This window comes from Microcebus murinus, chromosome 19, assembly GCF_040939455.1.
Source record: "Microcebus murinus isolate Inina chromosome 19, M.murinus_Inina_mat1.0, whole genome shotgun sequence".
NCBI classification, from domain to species: Eukaryota; Metazoa; Chordata; class Mammalia; order Primates; family Cheirogaleidae; genus Microcebus; species Microcebus murinus.
The window spans coordinates 4,101,141-4,128,083 of NC_134122.1; the positions used below are offsets into that span (position 1 = coordinate 4,101,141).

Below are 26,943 nucleotides of genomic sequence, written 5' to 3' on the forward strand. Positions count from 1 at the left end.
AGGCCGTGCTTCCTGCCTGGGAGGTGGCTGCTCTCTTGTCTTATTTTCCGGCCCTGAGAGGCGCAGCGCGCAGCTGGGCTGCTGCCAGCGCCTGAGCCCTCGGACCCCCGCCCCCCCCCCACCCTCCGGAGCTCTCACTCCGGCTCTGGCTGGGGCGGCTGGGCCTGGCTCCCGCTGACTCAGCTGGGGGCGGGGGAGAATTAGCAGATTTAGGAGGAATCCGAGTGGTGCCTCACCACCCCTCCCCTCTCTGTGCTCTAAACACTGGGCTGGGCGCTGGTGTGTGCACGTGTGTGCTCGCGTGTGCGCCACACACGGCTGTGGGCAGGCCGGATGCGGGGGGATCCGTTCTCAGCCCGTGCATCCTCCTCTGGGCAGATGGGATTTGTTTGGATCCGTGGCGCCCTCCCGTGCCAAGTGACTCATCCCCCCTGCTGCCAGGGGCTGCTGGGGCCGGGGAGGGTGTTTGCTTTCCTTGGGTTTGCCTGATGGCTGACCCCATGGAGACAGCGCCTTTAAGGGCCATTTGTTCCCTGGCAACCAGGCCACCATCGGCCACCCTGAAACCTGCCCCCTTCCTGCAGCCAGACGGGGCTGCCAGCTCACGGGAGGCCGGCCGCTTTCTGAAGGGTCCCCCACACCCTCCTTGTTTGCCATCACTGTTTCCTCAGCAGCTGGAGAGGCGCTTGGGCTGTTGCCTGTGAACCAGTTTGAAACAAGAAGGGCAGCATTCCCCTAGCCCAGGAGAGAGGGTTCTGCAGGACGACTCCGGCAGCCAGAGCCTGGGTGTAGACGGCCATTCTCCCGTCTCTGACTGCTGGCCTCACCCCAACCTGGGCTGCATTTAAAAATGCAGATTCCAGGATCTGCCCCAGAGATTGTGGTTGGGTGGGACCTGGCAGGGCCCAGGAATGTGCATTTTAACAAACACTCGTCCCCCGGATGCTGGAGCAGGTGGTCTGGGGCCACCCTGAGAAACAGAGCTGCCAACAGAGACGGACGAAGCTGGGCTCGTCCTGGTCAGCACAGCTGGGAAAACCCACCGGCTTCGGCTTGAGGCCAACCTGGGTTTGAATCCTGCCTCCACCTCACACCCCGCTGTGTGAGCTTGGGCAGGTGGCTTCACCTCTCTGGACCTCAGTTTCCCCTTCTGCAAAACGGGGAAGAGCCAGTGCACAGTGATGTGCGCAGAGCTCCTGGTGTGGAGGCCTGGCTCCTGCCCACCCCCCGAGGGGACAGGAGGGGCTGGCCCAGCTTCCCCCGTGTTTTGTAACATGTATTTACTTTTCTCGCAGGACAATGCGAGGGGTGGAAAAATCGTGCTGGCCCTGTGGCCCACATGGGCTGACTCACGCTCCGCCTGGCCTGGGCGGGGGGCCCATGAGTTCCACCCCCCCCCAGGGCCAGAGGGGAGGCGGGCGCTGGCGCAAGAGCAGGAGAGGGTCCCCTGTGAGTCACGCTCTGCCTGCCCCTGAGTCACCCCCTGAGAATGTGCCTCAGGCCCCTGCTCACAGGCCCCCTGGCCGCCTGCCACCTTCCCTGCCTGCCAGCGGCCCCACCCAGGGAGCTGCTGCTGCGATGGGCCCTCCCCAGGTGCAGGTGCGCACCGTGCAGCGGTGTCTGCTGTCAAAACATTGAAATGGCTCCTGACCGGTGGTTGAGTAGCGGCTGCCCTGAGCCCCCAGCCACCCTGGCCTTTCCCCGGGCCAGCCGCTGAGGGGTTAACCCTCGGCTCAGCTGGGGCCTCCTGGATGCTGCCTCCTCTGGAGCCGGAGCCAGAGTCCACTCTGACCAGCCACGCAGCCCGGCTTGCAGACTGTGCCTTCCAGGCTTCCAGACTCCTCATCTGGGACCTTGGGCCACTTCTGATGCGACCTGCTCCATCTCCCTGGACACGTCTTTGCAAGCCCGGCTCTGGGCCTCTCAGGCCAGGACGTGACGGCCACCAGCAGGGAGGTCACACTGTCAGGGCAGAGAGTGGAGCTGGGTGGGGTGGGACCAGACAGGCTCTGCCAGGCTCCGGATCTCTGCGGGACAGGCCGCCCTACCCAGCCCCAAAACTCCGTGCTCCTTGCAACGCCCAAGCCGGCTTCCTCCCTGCCCCACCTCCGGGCCAGCCAGGGCTCACGCTGCCCAGCCCCTGCCCAGACCGGTGGGGCTGCATTTCTGGGGACAGTGTCGGGTGTGACTAGGAACAGCCCAGGTCAGGAGGTCAGGACCCCGTTCCCTCCAGGGCCGGAAGCCTGGGTGATGGACAGGCCAGGCTGGGATGGGCAGAACACAAGGTGAATAGGTTTTAGCGTGAAGCCAATCTGGGTTTGAGTCCTGGCTCTGCTGTGCACCCCACCACTGTGCCACCTTGAGTTGGTGGCTTAACCTCTCTGTAAAACGGAGACCCAGTGAGCTGGGATGCCACATCCCTAGCTGTGTGACCCTGGTCAAACGTCTTCACTGCTCTCAACCTCAGTTTCCCCATCTACAAAATGGGGACGCTCTGACACCTGCTCCATAGGGTCTTGGAAAGATTCAGTGAAGTGACACGTGTGACAACGGCAAGTAACAACTTTTCTTGAGCGTGCGCCACGTGCCCGGCCCTGTGCCCAGTGCGTGGCTCCGAGGCCGGCCCGTCGCTTTCCGCATTGTGGAGACGCGACGCGTGTGCGGTGGAGGCGCAGCGTCCGCTGAGATCCGACGTAGGCACCCGGCCACGAAGCCATCACCGTGGTGAAGATGGCAGCCTGGCTTGTCCCTTCCTCTCCCCATTTTTCAGACGTGGAAACTGAACTCCCGAGCCACGGAATGCCTGCTGGAGGAGGTCAGTGGGACGCTCAGGGTTTAATCCCTCGATCTGAGCCAGCGCCATGGTCCATAGCTTGCCGGTTAGCAGGGTGCCTGGCTCACAGCAGGTGCTCAATGTCGCCCCCGAATGAGAACACGGGCGGGCCAGGGCACTGCGGAGGTCCCAGAGAAGGTCCCCGGAGGACCAGGAAAGAGTTAATGGGTCCCTAGTCAGAACTATGGTGGAAGAGAAGGGATACATTCATTTGTTCATTCACTGATCCATTTATTCATCCATTCATTCGTCAAATGTTTATTGCACAGGTACGAGTCGGTTCTGGCCACTCAGGATCCAGGATCCCGTACAACGGACGCAGGTTCCTGCCCTCGGGGAGCTTGCTGGGGAGGACCAGGGCGGGGACAGTTGGAGGAAGTTCGAGGCCACTTCAGGTGGGCGATGGTGCCTCTCCTGTGTCCCCGATGGTGGGGCGCACCGGGCTGACAAAATCTGGTTGGCATGGAGACTCCGTCAGGTGGGGCCCCGGGTGGGGGAGGCCGAGATGGTCAGGGCCCCGGTGAGGAGGGGACCCTCGCTGCCAGGGCCCAGGCCCCCACCCCATGTCCTCTGCCCCTGGGGGAGGGCCCTGACCTCTCCCCTCCTCGGAGCCTCCTACAATCCGCGGGTCCAGGTGTGAAGCGCGCACACAGTGCCCAGGCGTGCCCGGCCCTGGCGACACCGCGCAGGTGCGGTGCGGCCTCCGCATTGAGGGGCCTCCTCTCCGGGCAGGGACAAGGGGCTGAAAAGCAGACAGACAACCTCATTTCTAAAACACAAAATGAGCTAAGTGCCGGGCAGGCAGTCGGGAGTGGCGACGGCGTGCCAAGCCGCCCGGCATGGAGGAGTGCGGGAGTTCTGCGGCTCCCGAGGAAGGTGTGGCGTCTGCCATGAGTGACTGAAAACGACAGCGCAGCCAGCATCTCCCTCGGGCTCACGCCCCACCTGCCTGCCCCGCGTGCTTTGCCCGGCTCTGTCCCCTCTCTCTGCTGAGCTCAAACATTCCTGCCCGTACCCGTGGCCAGGCCCCCAGCGCCGCCCGCCCCGGCCATTCTCTGGTCACAGGCTCAGCTTAATCCCCGCAAAGGCCCCGGCCTCGGGGACGGATGAGTCAACGCCAGCCGGCTCTGGGCAGACACCCTCCTCCCAGCCCGGGGTCCCCGCCCCGCCCTCCCACCTGGTCCGTCCTGTCCCCCCAAAGGGCCCAGGCTCTGCTGGTCTCAGGGTGACCCCAGGGCAGCCTCATGCGACACGACCGTGTGCCGGGAGGGAGTATTCTGTGTGTGTGGAAGCCACAGCCACTCGTGGCCACCCAGCACCTGAAATGTGGCCAGTGTAACCGAGGAACCGAATCACTCATTTTAGTGTTTATGTTTATTGTTATTTATATGAATATATAACACATCAATATTTACAGTGTTTCACTAAAACAAACTGAAGCAGCCGCATGTGTCCGGGGGCTATGGCCTTAGGCCGGCGTGGAGAAGTGGACAGCCGGGGCCCTGGCCGTCCCAGGCAGGGACAGCTCCGAGGGGCTGGGTGGGCGGCCGGGGTCACAGGCACTGAGCTTGGGGGTCACTGGAGTCTGCCCTGTTGTCGGGGCTCGGGCCTTTGGTGCCTGTGGCACCCCCTCCCCGCCCTGTCCCCGGGCCCGGCCCAGTTGGTGGGCAGAGCACGTATTGAGAGACCACGACCTGAGCTGACCTTCAGGCTGGAGTGTCAGGCTACAGTGACAAGAGGCCATTGTCCCCAGGCTCCCCTCTCTGCACCTGCTCCCTGGTGGCCTCTACGGGTACAGGGCTTCTCCTTTCCGGCCCTCCCCTGCTCTTCCTCTCCCGGCTGGGTCACCTCGGCTCCCACCTCCACAGGCAGCGTCTACCTGGGCAGTAGAGCTCACCCCTCACCTCCCGATCGCTGCAGGAGCTGCCCGTCCCCTGCCCCCATTTGTCACTACAGTCTGTTCTCAATACAGCAACAGCAGGAGGGTTAAGGTGGGAGTCAGCACCCGCCCCCGCCCCCATCCCACACCTCCCGCTGCTCTGAGGCCGTAAGCGGCAAAGTCAAACAGACCACCCCTGCCACCCCCTCCCTTGGGGGCCCCCAGCCGGCTCCTCTCCCCTGCCACGTCCCTCTTGCTTGCTCTGCAGCACAGTCACCTCCCTGTCCCTTAAGTCGCCAAGCACACTCCTGCCCCAGGGCCTTTGCACGGCTGCCCCTGGGCCCAGTCTCTGCCAGGCTCACCTGCTCTTCTCCGCAATCTCTGCTGCTCACGTCATCTTCTCGCTGAGCCCAGCCAGTCCCTCTGTGCCTTGTGATACCCACCCCACGTCCCTTCTCGTCCTCCCTACCAGCCCTTGCACAACCTGACCCACAAGCCTGACCCACACCGAACGCACTCACGGGTCCCGCGTGTCTGCCTCTCCTCCAGAGTGGGGCTCCGCCGGGGCAAGGTTCTGCCCGTGTTTTTCTCACTCCAGCAGTCACGGTGCCCAGTACACGGCCCAGCCTCAGCCCGCACTTAGCACTGGAGTGCGGATCTCCCCATGGGGCAGGTGCACGTGACACAGCCCTGCCCCCACGCGCTTGTGAGAGAGAGCAAACCTCCCCCGCCCTGTCCAGGGCCTCTCCCTGGGTGACCGCCATGCAGAGGGTCCATTTCCCACCCTAGTGTTGGCGCTGTGGCTCCTCTGCAGGACGGGCGTCCAGTCCTCACCAGCCCCGCATTTCGGGGTGCAGAGGCTGCTGTGGTGTGAGCCCGGGTCCCCCTCTGGGTCCAGGCACCCATTCCCCGGTGGCCGGGGGTGTTGGCTGCTGGTGGCCCACAGCTGAGCTGAGCCCTCTCTGAGGGTCCTACGTCCCCTCTCCTGCCAGTGACTGTGGCCCAGCTGGGGACAGCCCTGCAGGCCTCCTCAGTGTGCACTCCCGGGGCAGGGGCTGCGGTGACCGTCCCCTCCTCTGCAGGCGGCCCCCAGAGCTGGATGAGGCCAGGACACGGAGTCTCCCTTGGGCCTCCCGAAGGGGCCAGCCGGGCCCACACCTGTGGGGCCCAGCGAGACCCATCTCAGATTTCCAGCCTCCAGAATCGTAAGAGGACCAGCCACTCCGTTTGCGGAGCTTTGGAACAGCAGCCACAGGGCACTGACACGGGAGCTCTCTCTCCACCCTGCAGGTGCCCGGGGCCCGAGGAAGGCCACGGGTGCAAGGGCAGCAGGGGCTGGGGTGGGTCCCTCCTTCCAGCCTCTGCCCCTCTCCTGCCACCCCACCCTGCGCACCCCCACCAGGCACCCAGGGTGGGCGGCGTGCTGGCGGGCGGGCCTGCTCCCACCCACGTCCGTACGGGATGCCCCTGCCTCCGTGCCTCCTGGGTGTCTTCAAAACCCAGGAGAAGCTGGGGGGTTCCAGGGTTAGGATGTGACCGGGGACACAGGTGGGAGAGTCCCCGTGAGAGCCACGGCTCTGCTCACACACGGCGTCACCTTCCCGCCTCTGGGCTCTTCCCTGGGAGGTCCCTCTGCCTGGCCCGCCCTCCCCGTTATCCACATACGCTGTATCCAGCCATTAAAACGGTTATCCAGCCACATGCCTGTCAGGGCCAGACTCTAAACGTGGTCCGTCCCTGTAACAGGACATCATCCAGCCATGGGAAGGCACGAAGCTCTGACACACGCCACAACACAGATGAACCTTGAAAACATGCAGAGTGACAGAAGCCAGACACAAAAGGACACAGACTGCATGATGCCGTTCATGTGCAATGTCCAGGATAGGCAAATCCACGGAGACGGGAAGCAGAGTGTGGTTGCCAGGGCTGGGGAGGGGGCAGGGAGCGGTGCCAAAGGGTCGGGTGGTGACAATGCTCTCAAATTGATTGTGGGGACGGCTGTGTCACTCTGGAAGTCTGCGGGAACCACTGAGCTGCACACTTTAACTGGGCGAATCACAGCTCCAAAAACCAGAGTTGTCACTTCCCTATACTGTGCCGGCCACTCCCTGAAACGCCAGTGCCACGCCCCAGTCCCAACGAAGTCCCTTAGAGGCGCCGCCTCCCAGGCGCCATGACACTGTGAACATTCACCACAGTTCCCTGGGGCCCCGGGGGTGACTTCCCTCAGCACAGCACCGCTGCTGCCCCCATTACCAAAAAACGTTTCCAGTGTGATTCTTTTTCTTTTTAGGCTGGTCAAATGAAGCAGTGGGAGTGGAGAAGCAACAAAAGAATTTGCAACTGGCTGTCATCAGTTAGTTATAAACACCGCTGCACGCACACCAGCTCATGGGGTTTTGAAAATCGCAGTAGAATGCACACAAGATTGACCGTTTTAACCATTGACCATTTTGACCACTTTAAGTATACAGTTCGGTGGCATTAAGTGCATTCGCAATGTTGTGCAACCATCACACCACCCACCTCCAGACCCTTTCCATCCCACGAAACTGAAACTCTGTGTCCATTAAATGACTCCCCGTCCCCTCTCCCTCCCAGCCCCTGGCAACCACCAGTTCACTTTCTGTCCCCATGAATTTGAGTCCTCTAAGGTGACTCACACAAGTGGAATCACACAGTACTTGCTTTTCCGTGTCTGGCTTCTTTCACTGAGCACAATGTCCCCCAGGCTCACCCGTGTTGAAGCACGTGTCAGGGCTTCGTTCCCTTTTGAGGCTGAATGACGTTCCATGTCACCCCATTTTAAAGGAGGGGACCCTGCAGCCACACAGCTGGGAGGTGGCAGGGCCAGAACTCACATTGAGGTTGGTCTCCAGCACCCGCTGCTGACTGCTCTGCCACCAGCCCCACCCACAGTGACACACCAGCCTCCCTGGGCCACCATGCCCCACCCCTGTCCCCATCTCTCTGCACTGAGGGACCCTGCAGCTTTGGACCACGCGCAGCACCTGGTGGAAGCGAATGGACTTGGGGGCCAGGCTGCAGGTCAAGGTGGTGGTACCTGTCTGTGCAGCACCCCGGGTCAGATTCCCCCAGACTCATGCTCTGCTCACAGCTGCCCCCAGGACCAGGGCCGCTGCACAGAGCTGTGCAGTTTGCAACCCGCACACCTGTACGCCACAGCCCGCCAATCCACCACGATAACCCTCAAGGCTCCCAAATCCAGGAGGCCTTGGGCTGTGCTCTGAGAAGAGGGAAGAAAGAACAGGAATGAGAGGCAGCCCCAGGACAAGTGAGATGTCCTCCAGGAAGCAGATAAGCAGATCAGTGGTTGCAGGCACTGAGGGAAGGAAGGAGGAGTGATGGCTTAATGGGAATAGTTTCCTTTCTGGGTGATGAAAATGTTCCGAAACTAGTGGTGGCGGTTGCACAACCCTGTGAATGTACTAAAAGCCACTGAACTATACACTAAGAAATGGTTTATATGGTAGCTTCTGTGTTAAGTGTATTCTGGCACAAGAAAAACGGGGGGCTTCACCCTGTTTGCCTCTCTCCCTCCAGCTTCAGGGACATCCCACAGCCCAGATCAAGGGCCCTTCCTGTCCCCTCAAGGGCCTGGTGCCTGGGTGCTCCCACTCCCGACCCCCACCTTCCCCCACCTGTTCCTGGTGTCACACGGACCCATCCAGCCGAGGACGCTGCCCTGCACTATGCCTTCCGGGGGCATCTGTGCTGGGCCTGGGCCTTGTGTGTCCCTCAAATAAGCGCATTACTAACGGCTGAGTTTCCTACAGCAGTGGCCTGTCTGCCGGGAAGGTATTCAGAGACATGGGGCAGTTCCCATGGGGTTCCCCAAACCCACCTCCTCACAAGGCAGCTTTGCCTGGGTCCTTCCGCAGAGCAGGCAGGAAGCCGAGGAGAGAAATTCAGACCCTACGCTGGGACTGACTTCACGCCCCAGCATGCGCCTTCTCACTGGGGGCCAGGTGCCTGGCTGCCCTGCAGCTCAGGCCCGGAAGTCACATCTCCCTGGCACTTCGGCTGCAGCCTTTGGGGAAGGAGGCATTGGACAGCCAGAGTCCTGGGTTCGACTTCCTTACTAGCTATGTGACCTCGGGCAAGTTACTCAACCTCTCTGTGCCATAGTTTCCTTATCTATAAAATGAGGATTTTGACCTCATAAAGTTTTTAACTGAGATGAAATTCACATAGTATAAAACTAACCATTTCAATGTGTACCGTTCAGTGGTTATTCCTAGCACATTCCTGATGTTGTGCAACTATGACCTCTATCGAGTTCCAAAACAGTTTTCATCACTGCAGGTGTTGTTCTGAGGGTTAGTACTGTAAAGCTTTAGAATGGTGCCAGGCCCAGTGAGTGCCAGCTGGGCGCTCCAGAAGCGGTAGGAATAATTAGTAGAACAGTGTTAATAATAGGTAACCCCGGGTGGGTGGAGGTGGTTATTATTAATTCCCTTTCCTTGGGCTGCTGGAGAACCTCACCTCACTCTGGGCCCGGGTTCCCACTTCGAGCTCCCTGCACCCACAGGGCTGCCACGCCCCTCCCCCCCCCCACGTCCTCCCTCAAGGTTGGGGGGCAGGGGAGGCGCGGGTAACAACAGCTGACAGTGTTGTCGCTCCCTTTGCGCCCCGCTGGCGCTCAGGCGGAACCGGGCTTCTCCCGGACGGGCCCAGGTTGGGGGGACGCCCCTGAACCGCCTGTCCCCCAACAACTCCCGGTGCGCGCGCTCCAGGAGCCATGGGCTGGCCTTTGCTGTCACCTTGTGGCAGGGACGGGAACTTCGCGTCCCGTTTCCGTCCGCGCCACCCTTCACCCAGCGCGCGGGGAGCGTCCCCGCCTGCCGGGACCCCAGCGAGGCCCTCGCGGGCACGCGCGCAGCCCCGGCCCCCGCCCTCGGGAGCCCCAGCCTCCCGGGAGAGCGTCAGCAACGCACGAGTAAGCAAAAGGATAAGCGCAAGGATCAGAACGGGACGCAGCGAGGGAGGGAGCGGGACAGGTGGTCACAGGCACGTGCGGCCACGTGTCCGACCCAGACCGGGGCCGTCGTCTCCCCGCGCGCACCTGTGGGGACGGGCGCCGTCTGGCTCCCGCGCGCGAAGGGCGAATTCGCCCAGCGCTGGTATACAGCAGGTGCTCAGGAAGGGTCGGTCGAACGGACACGCGGATGACGCTGCGCAGAGCAGCTTCTCGCCGGCCACACAGACGCGGCGCGGGAGCGAGCTGCCCGGCACCGGGGGCTGGAGGGGTGGGCGTGAGCCGAGGCCCCGGGGAGCCCGGCCTCCCGGCTCCGCACAGCCCCGCTCCTGCCCCTCTGCTTGGCATTTTCGCCATCCCGCATGCCGTGCTTGCCTCGTTGTTCAGCGCCTGTCGCGCCCACCGGAACGCGAACTCCACGAAGGCAGGGACTTTCGTGCGTGCTCACCGCCGGCGGCGGCGCCTGGGAGGGCCTGGCACCTGGCGGGCGCTGGCGAACGTGCGCCCAGGGCGCGGACCACGCACGGGCGGGGCTCGGGGCGGGGCCAGCACGGGGGCGGGGGCTGCCCGAGGCGTGGCCAATCTGGAGGAAGGGCCGGGCCGAGGGCGTGGTCCAAGCAAGGTACGCGTAAGATAAGGGGAGGGGCTAGAACTAGGGCGGAGCCAGAGCGGGGCGGGGCCATTCCGGGGCGGGATCAATCAGGGGCGGGGCAAATGTGGGCGGGCCAAGTCAAGCGACGTGGGCGGGGCCATGTCCGGGGGGCGGGGCCATTCTGGGGGCGGGGCCATGCCGGGATCTCCGCTGTCCCGGGTCCTGGAGCGCTCCGGGCCACGCAGGTCTCGCCCCCGCCCCTCCCGCGTCTCCCCGGCTGGCCTGGCCCGCCGCAGGGTGTGCAGGGCGGGACTCCTAGGGCTGAGCCGCCACGATCGGCCCCCGCCCCAGACTCTGCGCTCCGGGCCAGGCGGCGAGCTCAGCTCCTGAGCCGGTTGAACACCCAGAGCGAGGCCCCCAGGCTGCGTCCCCGGAGGCGAGGGTGAGTGAGCGGGGCTACAGGGGCAGATGCGTGCATGTGTGTGTGAGTGCCTTTATGTGTGTGTACGTGTGTGAGTGCCTTTATGTGTGTGTACGTGTGTGTATGTGCATGTGCGCATGGCCGTGTGTGCATGTGTGGACGTCTGTGCGCACCAAGGGAACCGTGTGTGTGTGGAGTTGGGCAGGTGTGTGCTCCCGGGAGCTGGGCGTGTGTGAAAAGTTGTGGGCGTGTGCAAGGGAGGTCCCATGAGGGAGGGGAGCCTGCATGTGCGCGTGTGTGCGACAGAGACAGTGCCTATGAAATTTGGTGGAGGCTGTGTGTGTATGTCAGGGTGTCTTGGAGGAAAGTGGGAGGAAAAGTGCAGGGACACTTGGGGAGACTACCGGTCAGGACGTGCGTGGCAAGCTGTGGGTGCAGGCGCGAAGGGAGTAGTGGGAGTGTAGGAATTGCAAATATGCATGTGTTCCTGGGGGTGGCAGAGACTTCTGGGGCCTTCAGTGTGAAGGGATGGGGATGGAGGAAAATTTGGGGTGCTGACAGTCCTTGGGAGAGTGAGCATGGTCTGGGGCAGGACAGGTGTCTGGGGCCTGACCCGAGTAATTTGGGGATCATCTTGGCCTTCTCACTTAGAGGGCTTGGGAGACGTGTGGGTGGGGCTGGGGGGCTGGGCCTACCCTTCCCAGTAGTGGGCAGTGTCCCTGCCTCATGTGGAGGGAGCTGCCACCTCACCAGTCACCCTTCACCCAGGCTCCGTGCTCGCCCCTGCCTGGTGACTTCCGCTGGCGCTCCGGTGTGAACATGGTGCAGAAGTACCAATCTCCTGTTCGTGTCTACAAGTACCCATTTGAGCTGGTCATGGCGGTGAGTGACCCCTGACTCTTGGGCCCCTCAAGTGACAGTTGGAGGGACTCAGGAGGTTAGCTATAACAGGAGAAAGAGGAATCAGCTCGGACCTCCAGATCACAAGGAGCTTTTGAGCTGCTTGGCTGATCTCGTGGGTCAGACATCTAACCAGTGACACCTCGGCCCAGCCATCCCCTTCCGCCTTCCACCAGAACCTCTGGAGCCCCTGCCCAGCGACCAAAACACAAGGTTTTTCTTTCTTCTCCTTGTTGAAGTTTGCCTCTCCTCCCACCTTAGACTCCCCTGACAGAAAACAAAGATCTGGGCCACCCACTGCTGTCCTTTTGTGTAATGATCATAATGATCATGGTAAATATGACAACGATGACGATGACAGCAGCCACTCATTGCATATTTAAAGTGCTAGGTCCTTATGTATGAAGTTCCCTCCAATAGCTGTCATTATTCCCATTTCTCTTCCACTAAACTGAGACTTGGAAAGGTAGAGGAATGACACCAAGTTCTGTAGCTAGGAAGAGGTGGAGTCAGGCTCAGATCTGTGCAGAGGGGACTCCAGAGCCTTGATTCTAATTGCAACCCCCCAGGATCCTCCTGTGCAAAGACCTTTTCTCCCCTTCAAGGAAGCTGAGACCAGGAGGAGAGAGGGGGTGAGTGGTAAGGGGTCTGGGTGCTCAGAGTAGCTATGTGGCATACTTAGGTTGTGCAGAAAGTAGTTTGAGGCTAGAATTGGCTCCCAGGTTCTTGGCCTCCTGGGTCTGTGGTCTATGCATCAAGGGCAGGTGCTGGAGCCAGGCACATGTGGGATCCCAGCCTGGCCCCATCACTCTGGCTTTCTGAGCTTCAGTCATGGCAGGGCAATGCTGTGGGGTTGCAGTGAGGAGTAAATGCGATAATTCATGGTGTCCTGGCTGTGTGCTGGGCACACAGTAGGAACTCACAAAATGTGGGTGTCCCAGAATTCACCCAACCCTCCTGCCCCACCCCTGGATGCTTAACCCCAGCCTTCTACCCAAGGACTAGCATATCCTTTGATGGCTCTGCATGTGTGTGTCCTGCCTTCTTCTATGAATCCGCACGCATATGTGTTTATAGTCGCATAAAGAGTTAAAAAGCATCACCGAAGTCATCGTTACACGTTGTGCTGTTGTGTGCAGATGGTCCCAGGAGAACAGAGAGGCAGGAGCTAGTCTGGGGTCATTCCCTGCTCCACAACTGGGGCACTTTGGGGCAAGTCATTTGACCTCTGTGAGCCTCCACGCCCATCTCTAAAATGAGAGTCACCTGGTTTCTAAAATCCTGGTGTCGTGCTGTGGATGAAATGAATCAATATATGTAAAGCAGATCAGGTGCTCGATGAGGTCTAGCTGTAACTGTTATTGTTTTGCCTGTGCGACTTGACTCCTTTGTAATGGGGGTGTGACGCTATGGGGTGATGAAAAGACTCTGGGTCTGGGTCCCTCCTGCTGCTCTGCCATGCTCTGGCTGTGTGTCTTTGGAAAGTTGCTGAACTTCTCTGAGCCTTTGTTTCTTCATTTGTTAAACAGGGATGATTATATGTAGCTCACAAGGTTGCCATGAGTATGAAAAGTGATTGTGTGTGTGTATGTGTGTGTATCCATACCAAGCAGACAATAAGTGGTAGATAAATATAAATAATCATCCTATGTTTAAGGCTCCCAGCAGCTCACATATTCTAAGACTCAAGGGCTTGTTCATTCATTCAATAGAAGAGAGAAGCTGTCTCCACTCTTCTGGAATAATCTAGGGACCCCTGGTTCTCTGCCATGAAGCTGAGACACATAACTATAAAATGGAAAACCAACGATTGCATGGGCTCAATAAATGTCAACTTAATTTAGCAGTTTTAGGGTTCTCAAAAATATTTGCAATTTTTGCATTTTAAAATAAATCATGCCCAGTCTGGGCACAGTGGCTCATGCCTGTAATCTTAGCACACTAAGAGGCCAAGGCAGGAGGATCGCTTGAGCTCAGGGGTTCAAGACCAGCTTGAGCAAGAGTGAAACCCCATCTCTACTAAAAATAGAAAAATTAGCTGCCACTGCACTCTACTCAGGGCTACAGAGTGAGACTCTGTCTCAAAACAAACAAACAACCACCCCACCAAAAAAAAACCATGCCCATTAATGTAGTACTTAGGGCTACATGGCTGTGTGAATAGAACTGGTAACTTACTTGCATTGCCTTTATTGGGATGTGTTAAATACATTTTGTAAGCTTCCTGTTGTGTAGAGGAAGGCAGGCTTGTTTGTTGCCTTAGCTGTTAACAGTCTCTAGGTGTTGACATACAGACGCTTGTGGGTGGAGTAAAAAAAATTTTTTTTTTCAAATATTTATCTGTTAATTTAAGTCATTCATATTTTTCAAAGGGACTGCCATGACCATGTCCTTATCTTCCATACAGCCCTTGTGTGTAAAATGGTCCCAAGCCACATGGCCGCAGACAAAGCTACTTTGCTGACTGTTTACAAAACATTATTGTCCCCAAAATAGCTGCATAACTCAACATAACTTGCGCGCTGTGTAGGCACAAAAGGGGTTTTCTGTACTTAATGTCCGTCTTTGTTTCTCAGCTAAACACTTGCCCTCAGTTTGGGTCAGATGCCGGGGAAGTTTCGGATGAACTCAGCTATTTTCACTGCATCCGAGTGACCGGGAGGAGCTGGCCTTTTGGTTTTTCTGTTTAACAAAACCGCCTTGAGAGTCAAAGTGCCCCTTGCCTCTTTAGAAGTCCACCAGCGATGACACAAATGGCTGAAATTGGGCTCGTGGAGTTGATTATAAAATAGCACTTAGAGGCAACCTTGTTAGACCCAACATAAAGAAATTTTTTTGAAATTAATTTTCCACTTAGAAAATTTATCTAATCAAATGAGTGGGCATCTCTCTCCAAATCCCTTGGTGTGAATTCTGCTTCCAAAGGGTGGGATCCCAGGGCATTTTTGCGTTCTCTTCTTTCTGGACAGCATTCTGTGTAATTTGATTCCGAACAATGCGCTTGCATCGCCGTGGCAAACAGAGGAACAACTAAGACGATTCAGGCAGCTTCAGTAGCCGTATCCAAGGTTGGAGGGGGTGATTGCTTTACCGAGACGTTTCTCACTTATCAGGTACTTCATCCATTGAAAGGACACCAGGCAGTGGGTTTCGTTCTAATATAGTTACGGAGCTGTGCAACCATCAGCCCAGCCAATTCCAGAACATTTTTATCACCCCCAAAAAGAAACCCCATATCATACCCGTGAGCCATGACCCCCTAATCTCACTGTGTTCCCCTGACCTGCCCCCCACCCCGGGCAACCACTAACCTGCTCTCTGTTTCTATGGATTTACCTATTCTGGAAGTTTCGCATAGACGACTCATACAGTTTGTGGCCTTCAGTGTCTGGCTTCTCTCACTACGATACGTTTTTTAGAAACCCCTTTATGGAGGTGCGATGGACATATAAAGAGCTGTACGTCTCAGCGAGTTTGGGAGAAGCACACCCCCCGAGTGTGATGTTTCCAAGGTGTATCCATGTCGTGTATAGACTCTTCATTCCTTTTGGGGGCCAAATAACAGTTCCTTGTGTATGAACATATCACATTTTATTCATTCATTTATCAATTGATGGACATGTAAGTTGTTTTCAATTTTGGGCTATTATGAATAATGCTGCTATAAACATTTCTGCACAAGTTTTTGGATGAACATATTCTCTGCTGTGAATGAGGAGTGGTGGTTATTCGATGGGGCTAAGCAGATTCTAATTTAGATTTTGTTTAACAAACTCATACCTGGCACTTATTAAGCTCCAGACACTGTTCTGAGCCCATTCAAATACTGACTCCCGAGCTGGTGGTATAGTGTTGGGCACAGCTGCCTTCCAAATGCTGACTCCCGTACTCCCCACACCCACACGTGGGAGGAGCTCTGCGGGCAGCCCCAGTCAAACATGCGGCAGGTGGGGACATATGGATCCAGAATGTACATTCCCAGCCTCAAGCTTGGTGTTTCTCGTCGCTGGATTGAGGATGTGAAGTTCCTGGGGTGGCGTCTGGGCCGAGCGGCTGTTCCTGCTGGTGCAGTCGCCCTCACGATGTTGTCCCAGACGCCTGTGCCCCCTTGGGACCCTGGGGAGGGGAGCACGGCCCGATCCCAGACCCTGGTTCCTGGAGGGCAGAGGATGCTGATTATTAAACACCACGCGCTCCAGCCTGTCTGCCGGCTCAGAGGCAGGTCTACCGCAGCAGCCTGGTCTCTATGTAGCCACAGAGGAAACCGAGGCTCAGCAAGGCTGGGAAGCCCCTCCTTAGTGTATTAGCTGCTGTAACAAAGTGCCATAAACTGGTGGCTTAGGACAACAGGAATTGATTGCCTCTCGGGAGCTTGCAATTAAGGTGTCAGCAGGGTCACAGGCCCTCTGAAGGCTCAGGGGAGGGTCTGCTGCAGGCCTCCCTGGGGTTTCCCGGGCCGTGGCCCCGTAACTCCAGTCTTCGCATGGCGTTCTGTGTCCAAATTTCCCTCTCTTATAAAGCACCAGTCATGTTGGATGTATAAGGACACTCCAACGACCTCATTTTAACTTGATCCCCTCTGTGAAGACCCTGTCTCCAAATAAGGTCACACTCCCAGGCACCCAGGGTGAGGGCTGTGACATGCTTATTTTAGGGGACACACTTCAGCCCACACGCTCAGTAAACGGCAGAGCTGGGATTCGAACGTCGGGAATCTGAGCCCGCAGCCCGAGCCTCCGGATTCTGGCTCTGCGGTTCCATAAGCATCTGTGGGTACCGTGGCTTCAGCAATGACCTGGTCCCCTCTTGTCCAGCCACTGCCCAGGTCTCCCTGTGGGATGCAAGCTCCAGGTGCTCGTGGCTTCAGGTCCTCTCCGATCCTGCAAATGCAAAGAAGGAAGGTGGCTCGGAGTAGAGTTTCCCGATCAATAGGCTTTTCATGCGGAGGGAGGGTTATGGAGGTGAGGTTCTGTGGTTCAGCAATTAAGTGTTAAAATATTTAAAGGCTTGGCCTTGCTGTATTGACAAACAGCTTGTAATTTAGCAAATGGATTGTTAATAAGGAGCAGCCGGTGAAGGTGAATTCTCGAATTCTCGTGGCCCAGGCCAAAAGCAGTTATAGTTGGAAGCGTTGTTATGGTCGTAGTTTTAATAAAGCAGCAGGGGCCTTATTTAAATGAGTTTAAATTAGTTCCCCAGAGCCCTGTCATCTGATCTGGTTGCTAACAGATTAAGGGGAAGCAATGTTTTCTACCTTTAACGTGTCTCTGATTTGGGCTGGGAGAACAGAGTGGATCTGTTGCCCAGTGAGGTGATCTTCCGACTTCGGAACGCCCGGAGATACACTAAGGCCTTCAGTCGCTGTTTTCTGCGTGCATTAATTCATGATGTGCGTGTGTGTGTGTGTGTGTGCATTCCCCAGATATTTGAGTTTCTACTGTGTGCCAGGTGCTGTGCTAGGTGCAGGGCTGCAAATGAGTTGATTCCTAGCACTTTTTGAAATGCATCATTACTCTATTAATTTGCTTGTTTAAACTGGTCTTTTCATTAAGGGAAGGTCCAGGAAGGCAGGGCTGCGTCTGTCTTGTTCATCTGGTTCTCTTGATGTGGCTCCTGCCTTCATAGAGCTCCCAGTGTGTGTGCGTGTGGGTGTATGTGCGTGTGAGCGCGTGCACACGTGTGTGTGTGCGCGCACGTGTGTGTGTGTGTGTGGTGTGGTAAACACCTTGCAGAACTGTTGGCAATGAAGAACAGGGCATTGTGGGAACACAGAGAAGGGCCTGCTGGAGGCCACTCGAGGGTCGTTTGAGTCAGCTAGGCAGAGAGTTGCCGAGGGAGGGAGTGACGTGACCAGATCTGAGGTTGGAAAGGGGATGGAAGGAGGGTTTCCAGCCAGGAAGTCGGGAGAGCAGCCAGGAAGCAGAGGTGACAGAGGTCTGGGGCATTCCTGAGACGCTTGGAAAACCTAAAATAGCGTTTCCCCTCTGAGCAAGTTCCCGTCGTAGCACAGAAATGCCAAGCCGCTCTGGGCTGCCCTCCCTGAACCATCAGGAACGCCACCTACCTGGTCCCGGAAGTCCCGGGCCCTGCTCCCGACCATGGGTGACTCCTAGCCACTGCGAGCGCCCGTGCTGGGTGCGTGGGCCTCCGCCTCCTCCGCTCTGAGGGTGCGTCCCCACGTGCAAGAAGCAGGAACGAGTCACCGGGCCCGATGACTTTGCCGCCTGCTGCAGCCACGGGCTGGGGACCTGCTAACAGCAGGCAAAGCTATTGCCCCCACCTGGTTCACCGCTGGCTCCCTGGCCGCCCCCGTGACAAACCCAGGGGGAGTCCCTCGGGCATTTACTCAGCTGCCCAATAAGTGCCTTCCAGAACTTAGCTCTCTGAGGGTGGGGCATGAACAGCAACAGACAGGCACAGACACTCTTTGAGCCGTGCACCTGCCAACACTCCCTGTGGGTGTAGACACAGGCCTGCCCGCCCCGACACCGGGAGACCCGTACTTCCTCGGCTACTCCTCCAGGGCTACATACGAAGGTGGTTCTCTTTTCCTGTTTTATTTCCCTGGCACCTGGCCATTCACTCATTTCTTCCTTCCTTCCTTCATTCAACAAATAGTGGCTGAATGTCTACAAGGTCCCAGGTGTGGCACAAGGCACCAGGGAATTCAGTGGTGAGCAAAAGACATAGCGACAGCGATGTTGAAAATACAAACAAACACAGACATAATATCCTGCCCCCAATCATGGCAAATGCTTCCGATAGGGCCATAGACCTTCTATTTTCTTTAATGCGCTAAAATTTATCATTTTAACCGTTTTCAGTGCACAGTTCAGGGGCATTAAGTACGTTCACCCTGTGCGACCATCGCCATCATCCACCCCCTCCTTCCTCACCCGAACTGAAACTCTGCACCCATCAAACACCAAGCCCCGTTCCCCCGGCCCGGACCCTGGGAACCTCTGTTCTGCTTTCTCTATATGAACTTGACCACTCTAGGGACCACATATAAGAAGAATCATACTATATTTGTCCTTCTGTGACTCGCTTCTTTCACTCACATAACATTTTTACGATTCATACGTGCTGTAGCGTGTGTCAGGGCTTCACTCATTTCTATCGCTCAGTAATATTCCATTGCATGGGTAGGAAACCTTTTGTTTTTCCATCCACCGGTTGGTGGACATGTGTGTTGTTTCCATGTTTTCGCTGTTGTGAGTAGCGCTGCCATGAACATTCGTGTACAGATATCAGTTCAAGTCCCTGCTGATTTACTCTCGTCTATTAAGAAAAGCGATGGTGGGTATGTGGCACGGTGCCACTGCCTTACGCGGGCACACCCTTTCATCTTTGCAGCAAAGGGTGTGTCACGGATCAGGTGTCATCATGGTTATTCTCCTCTTCTTTCTGGGGAAACTGAGCCTCAGGGAGGTTGGGCCGAGGACACCCAGCTGACAAGTGGCAGAGGGGGCTCTGCCCCTGGGCTCTGTCTCTGCTGCCCCCCACGCAGCCCTGTCCTCTCACCAGGCCCAGGTGCCCGGCCTGCAGAGGCTGGTCTGACTCGCGTCTCCACCCCTTGTGACTCCCCAGCTGGCTTTGCCTAGGACAGCGGCGGGTCCTGGGCTCCGGGCCATCTGGGTGTAGCTGCCTTTGCAGGTCCTCTGCAGCCGTCAGTCATCTCAAAGGGCTTCCGGAATAATGTCACCCTGGTTGTACCGTGCCCGCTTCCCTTCGTCAGCTGGGATGACACGGCTGCCATCGGGGCATCCAATGACTCACTCAGCAAGCTCCGGCTGAGCACCTCCAAAAAAGGGTGGTGGGGGCTGGACCCAACGGCGTAGCAGTCGGCCACAGGCACGCGGCACTGACACACGCCGCAACATGCACGGACCTACAAACAGCGTGCCGAGGGACAGAAGCCAGTCACAGGGGACCATGTCCGGTGTGATCCCATTTCTATGAAATATCCAGAAAAGAGAAGTCCTTAGAGACAGAAAGTAGACGAGCGGTCATCTAGGGCTGGGGTGCGGGAGGAGGGAAAGGGGGGTGACTTCTGAGGGTACGAGGTTTCTTCTGAAGGTGATGGAAGTGTTCTGGAATTAGATAGTGGTGACGGTTGTGACTTTGTGAATGTACTAAATAAAACACATTAAACTGTATACTTTAAAAGGGTCAATTCTACGATCTGGGAATTATATTTCAATTTTTTAAAAGCTGGGGGAGGTGAGGATGGGTATCTCATCTGTCCTGGGGTCTCCCCGGCTTGCAAGGGGGAGGGCGGGGGTTGACAAGGAAGGCTCCCGAGGAGTGGGACGGGGAGGAGGGGCCCTCGAGCCGTGGCTGCCCCGAGCGCAGCCTGCAGAACAGGGAAGGTGGCGCGCTGGGCTAGAACACACTGGTGCCGTTTGCATGTTCTTTCTGCGCTCCTGGTGGGAGTTTGGGTTAAGAGCCGTGTCCCAGCTTCCTTTGCATTTGGACGAGGAAGAGCAGGAAGGAAGGAAGGAGGGGAGGAGGGTTCCGCTGTCAAGCCATCAGCAGAAATAGCTTGTCTGTACTTTATAGAATCTCATGCGTTTTTAAAATTTAAATTTATTTAACAAACGTTTATGGAGAACGAACCATGCACCAGGCACTGCTCTAAGCATTTTCCAAAACGGACTCCTTTTCTCCTCCGACAACGCAGTAATCGCGACACCTTTCTTGTTCCCCTTTTTACAACTGAGTGAAGTGAGGAACTGAGAGCTTGATGGCTTGCTCAAGGCCACACCGCTGGTGAGAGGCAGAGCAGAGATTCGAATCCAGGTCCCAGAGCCTATGCTCTTTTTTTTTTGAGACAGAGTCTCACTCTGTTACCCAGGCTAGAGTGCCGTGGTGTCAGCCTAGCTCACAGCAACCTCCATTGCCTGGGCTCAAGCGATCCTCCTGCCTCAGCCCCCGAGTAGCTGGGACTACAGGCTCACACCACCACGTCTGGCTAATATTTTTGTTTTTGGGGTAGAGACAGGGTCTTGCTATGTTGCTCAGGCTGGTCTCGAGCTCCTGGTCTCGGGCAATCCTCCTGCCTCCACCTCCCAAAGTGCTGGGATTACAGGCGTGAGCCACCACACCGGGCCCCTACGCTCTTAGTGGCTGTGCTAGGCTGTCACTCGTGCATTCAGCATGTGAATGTCTACTGAGTGTCAACTATGTGCTAGGCGTTTTACAAAGCCCTGGGGATTCATGGGTGTCAGGGGCCGGTGACCCTGCTCAGCAGTCGTGATGCACGAGGGAAGGGAACAGGCACAGCTGAGTGCTGCTTGGGGGGTTTTGTGACTATTCTGCTTTAGGGGATGTGTCACACCCAAGGTCACCCGGCCTCAGGGTGGGTGAGTCTGGGTGGGGGTCCAGGCTCCCATCCCCACGTGCCAAATGTGCCAGTGTGGATTTTGCAGGATGGGGACCCCATAGGAGGTGGCCAGCTGGTCCCCGCCTGCCCCACCCCGGCCCTGCAGGGTGGGTCCCGGGCCTTGGACCGGCTCCTTTTCTGAGTGGGCAGGCTTGGACGTCCTCTCCGGCCACCTGGCAGAAGGGCTGCAACCAAACCCTCTGCAGCCGTGTGTCCCTGACCAGGCCACACTGCGTGTGTGTTTAGCAGGCAGAGGCTCCGGCCTCACACGTGGGTGGTCAGGCCAACTGTGGGGAAAGGAGCCAGCAGCAGGGGCTCCTGGGCAGAGACGAAACCAGTGTGAGCTGGTTTACAACACGGGGAGGGTCCCACGAGCCGTTTGATTCTGTGAGGCCCTGTGGGCGGGCCGAGACTGTTTGGTCCGAGAACCTCTGCAGGGGCCTCCCCCAAGGCGGGGTTCGGGGTCTCCCCCAGGGCGGGGTGAGGGGGTCTCCCCCAGGGCGGGGTGCGGGGGTCTCCCCTATGGCGGGGTGCAGGGTGTCCCCCAGGGCGGGGTGTGGGGTCTCCCCCAGGGCGGGGTGCGGGGCCTCCCCCAGGGCGGGGTGCAAGGCCTCCCTCAGGGCGGGGTGTGGGGTCTCCCCCAGGGCGGGGTGTGGGGTCTCCCCCAGGGCGGGGTGCGGGGCCTCCCCCAGGGCGGGGTGCGATGTCTCCCCCAGGGCGGGGTGCGGGGCTTCCCCCAGGGCGGGGTGTGGGGCCTCCCCCAGGGCGGGGTGCGATGTCTCCCCCAGGGTGGGGTGTGGGGTCTCCCCCAGGGCGGGGTGCCGGGGCCCAGAGCTTCCCAAGGGTCACAGCTACCTCTGACAGGGAAAGGAAATAACGCGGCAACTCCAGAACACAAAAGGAAGCCTGCGGAATTAAAACGAGTGCAGGTTGAATCGAATGTCCGCCAAGCGTGTGACGTGATGGCTGTGGGTATGGCCGAGGACCTGCGAAGGCCTCACGTGGGCCTGCCAGGGGAGGGAGGTGCTCTACAACCTCCCGGGGCTCCCTAGGCCCTTCTAGGTAAAGCCCCTCTCCGCGTGGCAGGCACCTGCACTTCATTCGGCCGGCGCAGAGGAAGGGGCTTCTCTGAGCAGGGACAAGCCTGCACCCTCCGAGGTGCCGCAGTGAAGCTGGGGAGACAGACGCTGGCTGTGTGCTGCCGGGCAAGTCACTCTGCTGTCCCTGGCCTCCACTTGCTCATCTGTGAAATGGGGGCGTGCTAGTTCCCGTCTCAGCCGGGAGTGTGAGGACGCGGTGCTGCAGGCAGCACGTCATAAACGCCAGCATCGCGGTGCCCGACACGCCTGGCAGTCCTCTGACACTGGACCTCTGGCTCTGGGAGGGACACCTTTGAGATGGAGCTTGAGCTCTGGGGCCCCCCAATACCAGGGTCCCCCAAGACCTGAGCTCCAGGGTGCCCCCAGTACGTGTGGCTCTGTCACTGGAGCAGCCCCTGGTCACTGTGACAGGGCAGTGCCTTCCCTTTTGCAGTCAGGGCAAGCTGTGCCCAAGCCGACCGTCCCTCCTGCGCCTGTTATCCGGGGGCTCCAGACGGGGCTGCCGTGACCGAGGCTTGTTCGGACAGGAAGTGAGCCGGGGAGCCCTGGCCCTGACTGGCTGCTGTGCCCTCCCTGGATGCCGGACTTGGGGCCGTCCGGGCCGGCGGCAAGGGCATACTGTTTCCTTCCTCCTTGGCCGGCGTGTCTCTGTTAGCCCCCAGGGCGTGCCGGGACGGGAGCCGGCAGGCGTGAGGCTGTGCTTGGGAGGGCAGGCGGTCCTCCTTCGCTGGCCAGGCCTGGCGCACGCCACGTGCGGGCGCGTCTGTGGTCACAGGCATGCTGGGCGCTGCCAAGGAAACGGACGGGCTACAGGGTGGAGAACAGGGCCGTCGTGCAGAGGAGGGGCGGGGAGGGTGTCCCGGGAAGAGGGACCGGCGTGGATGAGGCCCTGAAGCCCAAGCATCTCCTTAGTCCCAATCCAGGTCCTACCTCTCCAGGAAGCCCCAGTGACTCGCACCTCCCGCACCCTTCACTGTCAAGGGACTCCATCAGCGGCCCAAGCATTGGGAACAGCAAGTGCAAAGGCCCTGTGGCTGGTGCAGGCTGGGGGGCGGGGGAGAGCTGGGCCGGGGGCCACAGTGAGGAGCGTGGGCTTTATGCTGGACATCAAGGCCTGTTCCGAGTACATCCCTCCCTCAACGCTTGTCATCGGGGGTACGGGAGACTGAACTGTCGGGAGGAAGGGGAGAGGGTCAGGAGTGGTGTGGCCGCTGCCTGGCAGAAGCTGAAGGACTGAGGGGGGAAAAAGGAGAAGATGTCACTGCAGTGCCTTGGGGACAATGCCAGCTCTGTTTCTGAGCCGCTCACGAGGACAAGCCCAGCTGCTGAGCCGGGGCTCCCGGAGGGAGCGGGTGCTGGGCCCAGCTAGGATCCAAATCCAGGTGCACCCTTCCGTGCTGTGTGACCTTGGGTAACATACTGAATCTCTCTGGGCTCTGGGCTCAACATTTGTCAAATGAGGACACCATCATGGGACTGAGCGGGAGGACGCACACAGCTGGAGGGAGCCCGTCAGGACTGCGGGCGCTCACCGCTTTGGGACTCTGGCGACATCCTCGCTGCCATCCCATTTCACAGATGACCAGACAGAGGCTCAGAGAGGGCAAGTGACTTGCCCAAGGACACCCATTTAGAAAGTGGCAGAGGCTGGGACTGAGCCTGGCCACGTCCGAAAGGGGCACACCTTTCCTCCCACGCCAGCGGGACGCGGCCCGCCCGGGCTCAGATGGGGCCAGGAGGGAGCTGCGGTCCTGGCGGGCGTGTGTGCCCTGTGCCACCATTTCAGTCCTGCCTCCTGGAGAATACAAATTCTAGCCTCTTACTCTGCTCTGTGGGACACTCAGAGACTGGCACGTGCGAGGCAGAGGCCCGCTTTCCAGGTGATGAGCAGCGGGAAGGGGCAGCTGAGCTCCCACCCAGGCCCCCACCCCTCCTGCCTCTCCCCGCAGCTCCCTCTTCCTCGGGACCGCCACCCTTCCAGAGAGGGTCCCAGGCGGCCGGAGACATGCAGCGCACCCTGTCGGGGGCCTGCCTTGCCAGCTCTCCAAGCGCAGACCCTGGGAGCCCCATGGCGGGCGCACGCTGGGGAGATGTGGGGGTCCCCATTCTAACCATGCTGTGTTTTGTCAAAGCGACCAACCCCGAACCATGGCCGGAGGCAGCTCTGTCCTCCCGGGACCCTGGCGGAGGGAGGGCTGGCTGGCCTCCCACGGCCTGGGGTGACACCAAGGCCACCTGGGCCTGTTTCCATTTCTTCCTTGGCTCCCCTCCCCCTACCTCTTTTCCTAGGAGCCGGGAGGGAAGGGGAGGAGGTGTCTGTCCTCAGATGCCAGCACTAGGCACTATTTCTGGAGCTTGCAACGATCCCGATTTCGGGGCACACGGGCCGTGACAGGCAGCGAGCGGGGACCCGCTGGAATAACAGAGAAGGTCAAGCCAGATGGCAGGACACGCCCCCACCAGCGTGGACCCTGGCACTTGGAGAACTGGGTACAGCCTCTCCCCTCCCTGAGTGCGCTCCTGGGCTTGGGGACCCCTGGGCTACCTTCACCCAGCCCCACCCCTGCCTGGGAGGACCCCCTCCCCCCGCAGAAGGACACATCCCCAGCTCGCAGCCTGGGGCTGGCCCAAGTGGCTCTGAGGACAGCAAGGCTCAGGGAGCCATCCCCGCCGGCAGGGGACTCTGCACTGGGCCGAGGCGCCTCCCCTCTGAAGGGCACAGGGTCTCGGGGGAGCCTGACTTAACTCCCGCTTGCGTTCACCGCCACGCGTGAGACCGCGAAGCTGCCGAGGAAATAGTCCTGCAGCCACGTCAGCTTGCTCAGTTCTCACCGCCGCCCTGTGCAGTAGGGCACTGAGAGGTTACGTAACCTGCCCAAGGTCACCCAGCCCATAAGCGGTGGAGCCGGGACCAGCACCCAGGTGGGGGCTGGAGTCTGTGCTGTCAGGCGGGGCGAGACCTGCTGTGGCTCACAGAGCACACATATTTGCTGGGCGCGGTGGCTCACGCCTGTAATCCTAGTACTCTGGGAGGCCGAGGCGGGAGGATCGCTTGAGCTCAGAAATTCAGGACCGGCCTGAGCAAGAGTGAGACCCCCATCTCTACTAAAAATAGAAAAATTAGCCCACCGTGGTGGCGCATGCCTGTAATCCCAGTTACCTGGGAGGTTGAGGCAGCAAGATCACTTGAGCCCAGGAGTCTGAGGTTGCTGTGAGCTACGACGACGGCACTGCACTTTGACAACGGCACTGCACTTTAGTCGGGGTGACAGAGCAAAACTCTGTCTCAAAAAATAAAATAAAATAAAAGTATATAGTCCAATGGCTTTCAGTATATTCACAGCACTGTGCAACCCTCACGACAGTCAGTTTCAGAATATTCTCATCACCCCAGAGAGAAGCTCTGTACCCCTTAGCCCTCATGCCGCCCTCTCCTCCCACCCCCAGCCCTTGGCAACCACTAATCTACTTTCTGTCACTCTGTATTTGCCTGGTCTGGACATTTCGCGTAAGTGGAGGGAATCGTACAACATGTGGTCTTCTGTGTCTGGTTTCTTTCACTTAGCATAATGTTTTCGAGGTTTCTTATCCACATTGTAGCATGGGTCAGTACCTGTTCCTTTTTAAGGCTGAATAATATTTCATTGTGTGGACAGACCACAATTAATTTATCCACTAATCAGTTGATGGAGGTTTGGGTTATTTCTACTTTTTGGCTATCATGAATACTGTTGCTGTAAACATCTGTGTATAAGTTTTTGCATGGACCTATGTTTTCATGCCTCTTCGGTATATGTTTAGCAGTGGAATTGCTGGATCATATGGCAACTCTACGTTTAACCATTTGAAGAGCTGCCAAACTATCTTCCAAAGTGGTTGTACCATTTTACATCCTCGTGGCAGGGTCTGGGGGTTCCAGTTTCTTGCTATTATCTGTCTTTGTTATTACAGTCATCCTAGTGTGTGCAAAACGGTATGTCATTGTGGTTTTGATTTGCATTTACCTAGTGACTATGATGTCGAGCATTTTTTCATTTGCTTTTTGGCCATTGGTATATTTTCCTTGTAGAAATGTCTATTCAGATCCTCTGCCCATTTGTAAATTGTATTCTCTCTTTATTATTGAATTCTAACATTTCTTTATATATTCTAGATACAAGTCTTCCATTTTACGCATATTTATGTATGTATAATTTGCAAAAATTTTCTCCCATTATCTGGTTTACCTTTTCACTTTCTTGCTGATATCCTTTGAAGCACAAAAGTTTTCAATTTTGATGATATCCAGTTTATTTTTTCTTTCGTTGTTTGTGGTTTTGGTGTCATAAGTAAGAGACCATTGCCTAATCCAAGTGCATAAAGATTTACTCCTGTTTTCTTCTAAGAGTTTTATAGTTTTAACTTTTATATTTAGGCCTTTGGTCCATTTTGTGTTAATGTTTGTGTGTGGTATTCAGTAGGGGTCCAAAGACGTCATTCTTTTATATGTGGGCATCCAGATGTGCCCTCACCACTTGTGGAAAAGATTATTCTTCCCCCCATTGGATTGTATTGATGACACCTTTGCCAAAGGTCAATGGCTGGTAACTGTGAAGGTTTATTTATGGATTCAATTCTACTCCATTGAGCTGTATATCTATTAACATCTTTATGCCAGTACTACACTGTTTTGATTACTGTAGCCACGTAGTAAAGTTTTCAATTCAGGAAATACGAGTCCTCCAATTTTGTTCTTTTCAGATTGTTTTGGCCATCTTGGGTCTCTTGCATTTCCATATTAATTTTAGGATCAGCCCATCAATGTCTGTTAAGAATTCAGCTGGGGTGTGGG

The 26,943-nt window shown here is 57.5% G+C and overlaps 1 protein-coding gene and 1 long non-coding RNA gene across 3 annotated transcripts in view; one reads left to right on the plus strand and one right to left on the minus strand.

Moving 5' to 3' along the window:
* Window positions 1-3,052: 3,052 nt before the first annotated feature.
* Window positions 3,053-10,182, minus strand: LOC142862384 (uncharacterized). 2 transcript variants are annotated; one of them, XR_012913431.1, is made up of 3 exons: window positions 9,802-10,182; window positions 3,428-3,575; window positions 3,053-3,286 (listed from the first exon to the last, which is right to left on the minus strand). It is a non-coding gene; the product is annotated as an uncharacterized LOC142862384 (long non-coding RNA). The 2 variants fall into 2 exon arrangements; XR_012913432.1 differs by lacking the exon at window positions 9,802-10,182 and adding an exon at window positions 7,453-7,586.
* A 337-nt stretch (window positions 10,183-10,519) lies between these two features.
* Window positions 10,520-26,943, plus strand: part of SEC14L5 (SEC14 like lipid binding 5) — a 37,371-nt gene continuing 20,947 nt past the window's right edge. Inside the window, exons 1-2 of the mRNA XM_012743766.3 lie at window positions 10,520-10,748; window positions 11,496-11,609. Of these exons, the coding sequence (XP_012599220.2) occupies window positions 11,547-11,609 (63 nt within the window). The 5' untranslated portion in view covers window positions 10,520-10,748; window positions 11,496-11,546. The remainder of the gene's footprint in view (window positions 10,749-11,495; window positions 11,610-26,943) is intronic.